We start from the raw sequence: 6,929 nt of genomic DNA, 5'->3' as shown, positions 1-6,929 counted from the left end.
GCCAGAGAGCATCACAGAAAAGGCTTTCCATTGATTTGAAAGTGAGAGCTGGTAGTGGAGCTTTTTTTCAACATCTCAAAACCTAAAGAGCTCACTCAGTCACCCCATGATGTGTGCAATTTAGTAATTACATCATTAGAAGAAGGAAAAAAGGGTTGCTAGACCCAAGTTACAAGGAAAAATAAAAAAAGAAAAACGTACAAGTGCATGCAATGCAAGTACACAAGAAGGGCACTCCTTGATAAATGCACCTCAGAAGAGTGGGTATCCCAAGTCTACGTCCCCAAAGGGTGGAAGTGATGGAGAACAGGTTGTAGAAGAAGAACCAGCCTCATTCATTAGCCCATAGCTTGGACTAGTAGGACTATCATTTATTGGGTACAATGCATCATCCATGCACCCATTTTCCACCCTCATTGGGTTCTTAAATATAGCTGAAAGTTCACTGCAATTCCAATCCCATGATCCTTGACTCACTTCACTTTGATAACAAAAATCTGATAAGTTATAAGAGGCCCTTGGTGCCATTTCATTAATGCCTTCTTCTTGAGAGAACGAAGTCATGTGATCAACATGTGAGAACTGATGATGATGATGATGATTAGTACTCTCCATGGAGCTTGTGTTAGTCTTTTGATCATTCACATTGCTCTTTCTGGAGTTTGAACTGTTGGAACTGGATGAAGCAGGTCTGAAGCAGTTATCAGGAACTATGCATTCCAGATAGCCCGAGTTAGAATCACTAGAAAAGAAGAAATTGTCATCCTGAGCTGACCCATATGTGGTTTCAACACACATGTCATTGTTCAATGGGGAGGGGTTTCCACAGTTTGAAGCACTGTGAATAATCTGAGAGAGGCTATTTTGGTTGGTTGGTGTTTTGGTCTGAGTGGTGGTGGTGGTGGTGTTGGTGAAGAACGTCTGTGAAGCTGGCAAGAGAGGTTGAACTTGAACATTCATAGGAGAAAGCTGGAGAGTGTGGAAGTTGATGTTGTCAGAGTAAACAAAGTTGGTTCTAGCTTGGCTTCCTTTCATGGACAGAGCAGCTCTGTCATAAGCAAGAGCTGCTTCTTGAGCAGTGTCAAATGTGCCAAGCCAATGCCTCTCTTTGGTTGTGGGGTCTCTAATTTCAGCAGCATATCGACCCCAAGGGCGCCTCCTAACACCAAGGAACCTCCCTGGTTCTGCTTGCTTCCTTCTACCTCTTCTCTCACCACAAGGAGATGTGTTGCGTTGAAGGAGAGACAGACACATTTGAGTTTGGCTCGGGTCATATCCTTTGAAGGCTGTATCTGATGAGGTTCTCGAGGTTGACATGGCTATAAGAAAATTTGGAGTGAGTGAAAATGAGCTGAGGAAATGTGAGTTAAATAGTGTGCCAAATGAACAGAATGAGACTTAGGAGCAGTGAAGGTTATGTGATTATGTTATGATATGATGAATGGGAGAAGTCTTTTAAAGACTGTGGCTTGATCATGGAAGGAAGAAAAAAGGACATTTTGCAGATGTCATTCTTTGGAGACCATCCTCTCCTTTCCACCTACTTTTTTAAAACCTTTCTTTTTCTTATTTCTATTAAACCTCTAGTTCTCCATCCCATTTAGTTGAGGCTCAAGACTAAACAGTGAAAATAAAGATTCCCCTTCACTTGTCAAGTACTTTAAATGGGGCTCTACACACTGCACTTTTGAGATCTTATTTCCTTGCAACAGTCACTTTCTTTCTAGTTCCAAAGACAGTCTAAAATGTGTTTTCTGTTTCTTAGTAATAATAAGCACAGACATACATAGAAGAATGAGTTGGAAAAATAGTAGTAGATCAAATTACATTGGTGTTGAATAATGTAAAAGTTAGTGAGGTAATTATTACATCAGGTCCATGCTATTGGGATTTGATAAAAAAAAAATTAAATCTCTATGCATATCAGTTCACGTGTAAAGGCCCAGCTAATCAACTAACTACCTGAAATTGACCTGGTATGCTCTATTGTGCTATTTCCAATACAAGGAAAAAATAAAGAAAAAAAGGACACACTAATGCCCAAAAAAGTAAAGATTGCCCTATAAATTAGTACTATTTTTATTGTTAATTTATGTACAAAGAAATCTAACATAAAACTTCTACCTCAGTTTTTTTCTCTAGGCCTGTTAGATATTGACCTATAAGGTTTGTTTTTTGAGATAATAATACTGCTGTTTTTGGAGAACTTTCCTGGATGATTGAATGATTGGTGTAAATGAAATCTTATTATGCTGGAATCAATCCCTGACAAAACCAGAAAAAGAAAAACAACTGCGTGGTTTTGTCTGCACACTCCTAGAGAGTCTCAAACATTTGAATTTGGAGGTACAATCTTAGCATGACATTCACTAGCTGCATGTATTATGCACATGTGAATCCGCGTTTTATGCAAAATAATCAACCAATTACATCGGAAGTTCTTGTTTGCTTCATGATTTTCAAAGGGAGCAGTTAAAATCATCTCTAACTACACACAAAAATTATCCAACAATTGTATATTGTATGAGCCTTCCCTGTCTTGTGTCATGGAAACAACCCCACACTGGAGTACAAAAATAAAAAGTTCCCTTTTGAAGGGCCCACTAGACAAACTCTTAACTTTGTTTGTTCTACACATGCTTCACATATCAATAGTAGATTTTCCTATATTTTTTAATTTTCGGTAATCAATTGTAGAATTTTTAATTCTAGTACAAGAGTTTATTTGTGCCAAACTGATCATAGCAGTTGACCATGGTCTTAGCTTAGTGCCCTGTTATGATTATGTGGTTCAGCCTGGTAAACTAAATCTCTCTTAGATAAAAGTGTAGATCAGATTTCTTTTACTGCACTAGAATTTGGACACCCGCAGGTTGTGGATGATGGAATTTATAAGTTGCACTTAACTTGCATTGTCCAGTTTTCACATAAACAAATTCCAGCAGGTTGTAGTTTATTTTGAAAATATTTATTTTTCTTATAAAAAAATGGTTAAATAGAAGTACACCTCAATATTAGTAGGACACCCAAAAAATTACTACACAAGCCTAAATCGTAAACAATTTTTTTCAGCAATTTGGATATGAGGGATTTTTCTGAGAAGGGTTATCCATCAATCTGGATTTTGAAAATATATTATTATGCTTGTGATTTAGACCTTTCAAGGACAAATACAACTATGTATTATACGGATTATTATCAAATTTTGGTGGTAGTCATGTTTAGGCTAAGATGACCAAGAATGTATAGTGAAGGGTTTTGAGGCTAGCGGAGAAAATGGCTAAAGGCATAAAAATTAAAATAGATGACAAAAACAAAGCCTTTTTAGGTTAATTACCTTTACTTTCTCTGATCTCCAAAAGCCAATATAAAAAGGGTGTAGTCAAAAGGGCAATAAAAAGTTTAAAGGACACTTGCAACTTGAGTTGGATTAAACCGCCCCACAAAGCTAAAGCATAGTAGGACACATTTTTATTAGTTCACAGTTCCTACAAGAAAGAAATTGTAATTTTTGTACTCCCTTTAGTTAGTCTGCAATCACATGCCTATATTGCATTGGAAATAGCACAATGCTAATCATACAAATGGGTCAAGGTGTCTTGTTGTTCTCAGCTTATTATTTGCTAGTGCCAAATTAAAATATTTTGCAACTAGTAATATATAGCATGTTGGCTCATGAAAGGATAGAGATGTCACACGGACTCAACTATATTTGTTTAAGATTAATTAGTCATTTATGTTTGTTAATTGATTGGGTTTTGAATCCAAGACCCTTGACTCCTCCACTAAAGATTCCAAGAGGCAGAAAGATAGTATGTTAGCTCCATTTGGGCCCCAGAGTGAAATGGCAAAATATTAGTATTTGAGCATGGTATCATAGTGCTCTCGTGTTCCAAGACAACTTAATGACTATGAAGAGAAAAAAAACACAAATAGAAAATTCAGAAAAATGGCCATGGAGTTTTTTCATCTCTTAATTTTCCATTAGTCATTAGGAAGAGTGCTAGCCGAGTGCATGTAGGGTTAAAAAGTGAAGAAAACATTCTAATTATACATAACAGATTGATCAAAACTAGACATATATAATTACAGTAGGGGATTGATTTCAAAAGAGGAAGAAGAAAAACTAGAGGGATGTGTTCCATTCTTCGTATGGAAGGTTTTGGAACTTACCATTAAGAAAGAATAAAGGTTAGTCAATGCGTGTCTCAAAAGATGTGACTTTCAGGTTGGGTTGGCAAAGGGTACATTTTGACAAGGTGCTTTAGACATCCCTAAAATAGATGATGTTTTTCTTCCATAATGACCAAACAAGACCGCAAAGAAAGGTAGTCTCTCTCTTCTTATTATTTATTTTATTTTTCTCTAAGATGGTTTTTAGCACATAACTTTTTATGGTCAGAAGAGACTTCTGCACATTCTCCAAAAGTGGCACACACTTTTTTGCTAATGTTAAAGGTCGTCCGGGATTTAGGGAAAAACATGTTTATTAGGACTTGGATTTTGACGGGAAGAGAGACTAATGGTGTTTAAGTGACAAATGTTCTAGTAAGCACTTTTCGTTCAAACCTGTCCCATGTTAGCTTTTGATGCTTCGGCTTCTTTCTGCTCAAAAACAACACTCGTGTCCTCCCACAAACTATTTTTTTTTTTTTTTTTGGAATTTAAACCCTCTTCTTTCGCAAGTTTGTTGTGTTGTGTCTCATGGTCACCACAATGGTAGCTCGTCATGGCATTGGTATCCAATTATGAATTATTGTTGCTTAATTTAGTCAAAGTGCCATGATAACATGCAAGAGTCACGTGATTAGAGACAAGAATAGACACTTTTTAATGAAAATTATATAAACCAATACGATTAGACGTTGATATCAAAACATTTAGAGTTCAAGTAAATTTTAATCTCTGTATTTTTTACTATTTTCAATTTTAATTAGTGTTCGTACATATGTTCTTGGATTTTAGCTTTTCTGTTCTTATGTTTTTTTCCACTTATATTGGTTGTTTATATGATTTCTACTCGCTGAAAAATTGTTTATTATTTGTCTAACTTATTTAGTATTAATGGAATGAAACCTTATATCACATGAGTAGCTGCTATTAGTATATTACGTGTACATATTTTTATTACAAGTTTTATTAGTCAATGACTAATAATTTGAATGATGATTAATAAATTAATAAATAATTTTATTTAAAATCACAATGAAAATAACGCAGGTTTTTTTTCTTCTTAAAAGGAAGATAATGCAGCTCAATACATGCATAGCATTAATTAGCATTACAACCTAAGTTTTTTTTTATTATTTAAACATAATGCAAATAGAGACATGAAATTGTCTAGAAAAATTATTTATAGACACTTGTGAGATATATAGAAGAAAAAATTGTATAAATATGATATCTGGGTAGTATAATATAATAAAATAAACGAAGATATATAAAAGAGAAATAAAAGCGTATCCATGCATTATATGGATTAGCATATATTATTATTCCTCGTGAAGAATTGGGACGATCTGTATGATTGGTTATATTAGAAATTTTCAATTGGCCTCTCTCTCTCTTCCTTTAATAATTTTCTTAACCCTAAGCATCGGCAATATAAATTACTACTATATTATAAAAAAAGCACTATGCAAAGTCAACAACGTTAACTATTACACTCATGAATAAGCTAACATCAAAGTATAATTTGCGAAACTATTTATATGTGGCCATGCATTAGTGTTTGCGTACTGCACAGGTTCGGAGAGAGCCAATGGCAGTGGTTTATTTCCTATTAATCAGAAAAGCAGAAAAAAAGTCAAACATAAAAATGATGTTCAAACATCAAACAACAGAGAAAATTTGTAACACCAAAAACAAACGTACCTTTCATATTTCTTGGCGATAATTAGGATAGATGAGAGGCATTTGCATGATTATATTATACAGGCAAGGACAGTCTTTTATTTTTACGGATGAAAAAAATAATTGTATTATGGAACATTACTTACATAAATTGTGGGAGTTATATATTGTCTAATTTTAATAATAAAATATCACTATAAGACAAGAATATTATATGCTAACGTTGAGACACAATTGAAAACGTTTCAATAAAAAAAATATAAAATGGTAACGGTGTCTTAATATAATTTTTTAAACATTGTATTTTATATTATTTTTCAATACTTGATGAATATCTTAAGGGATTGATTAGCTGCATATACTATTATTAATTAGGACCTACGAAAGTCACAGCCTTGATCATCCAATTAGTGATTTAGGTCATCTTTATTTATGATACTTATTTAAATTGTTTAAATTTTTACTTTATACAACTCAAATAACTTTCCTTTACACACACACACACACTATATATATATATATATATACATATTTATATTTATATTGACAAACATAAAATCATGTCATTTTATTCAAAATAAAAAAAGTGAACTAATACAATTTGAAATAAATTCATTAAATCTAAACAGTCTAACTAAGACTTGAATGACTTGCTTACATAGCATGTACAAATGTAATATATTTGCAATCAGTTATTTTTTTAAAAAAAAAAACATGAGATTTTTTAAGAGAGTCCAAACTGAGTGGTGCCATTATACAAGGCAACATCGAGATTGCATTTGTGGTATTCCATTGGAGACCTTTCCCATTTGTCAAGTGCATATTTTTGAGGTCCGATGCTCGAAGTTAATGTTGTGAGATTTAACTATGTGTGACTGGGGAAAACAAACTTTTAAGTAGGGTAGGCTAAACCTATAAAAAGACCTATAACAAGTAAAGTGGTGAGATCATACTTTTCATTTTTAACCAAGGTTAATCTTACGCTTCGCAAAACTTGACATGTTTCTATTTCTAACAATAGAGCTCACATAGGCATAACATATAATTTTGTATCTTTTTTCTCTGCATAACATTCT

At 33.7% G+C, this 6,929-nt stretch overlaps 1 protein-coding gene across 1 annotated transcript; it reads right to left on the bottom strand.

The window, feature by feature from the left end:
- On the bottom strand, positions 1–1,532 carry LOC114393238 (ethylene-responsive transcription factor ERF086-like). The gene has a single exon (XM_028354511.1). The coding sequence runs from the start codon at positions 1,315–1,317 to the stop codon at positions 253–255; it is 1,065 nt and encodes a 354-aa protein (XP_028210312.1). The 5' UTR covers positions 1,318–1,532; the 3' UTR covers positions 1–252.
- Between the last annotated feature and the right edge of the window lie 5,397 nt (positions 1,533–6,929).

The sequence above is a fragment of the Glycine soja genome, chromosome 17 (genome assembly GCF_004193775.1).
Source record: "Glycine soja cultivar W05 chromosome 17, ASM419377v2, whole genome shotgun sequence".
NCBI classification, from domain to species: Eukaryota; Viridiplantae; Streptophyta; class Magnoliopsida; order Fabales; family Fabaceae; genus Glycine; species Glycine soja.
Note: the sequence above shows the minus strand (reverse complement) of the source record. Positions and strands in the feature narration are given on the sequence as shown.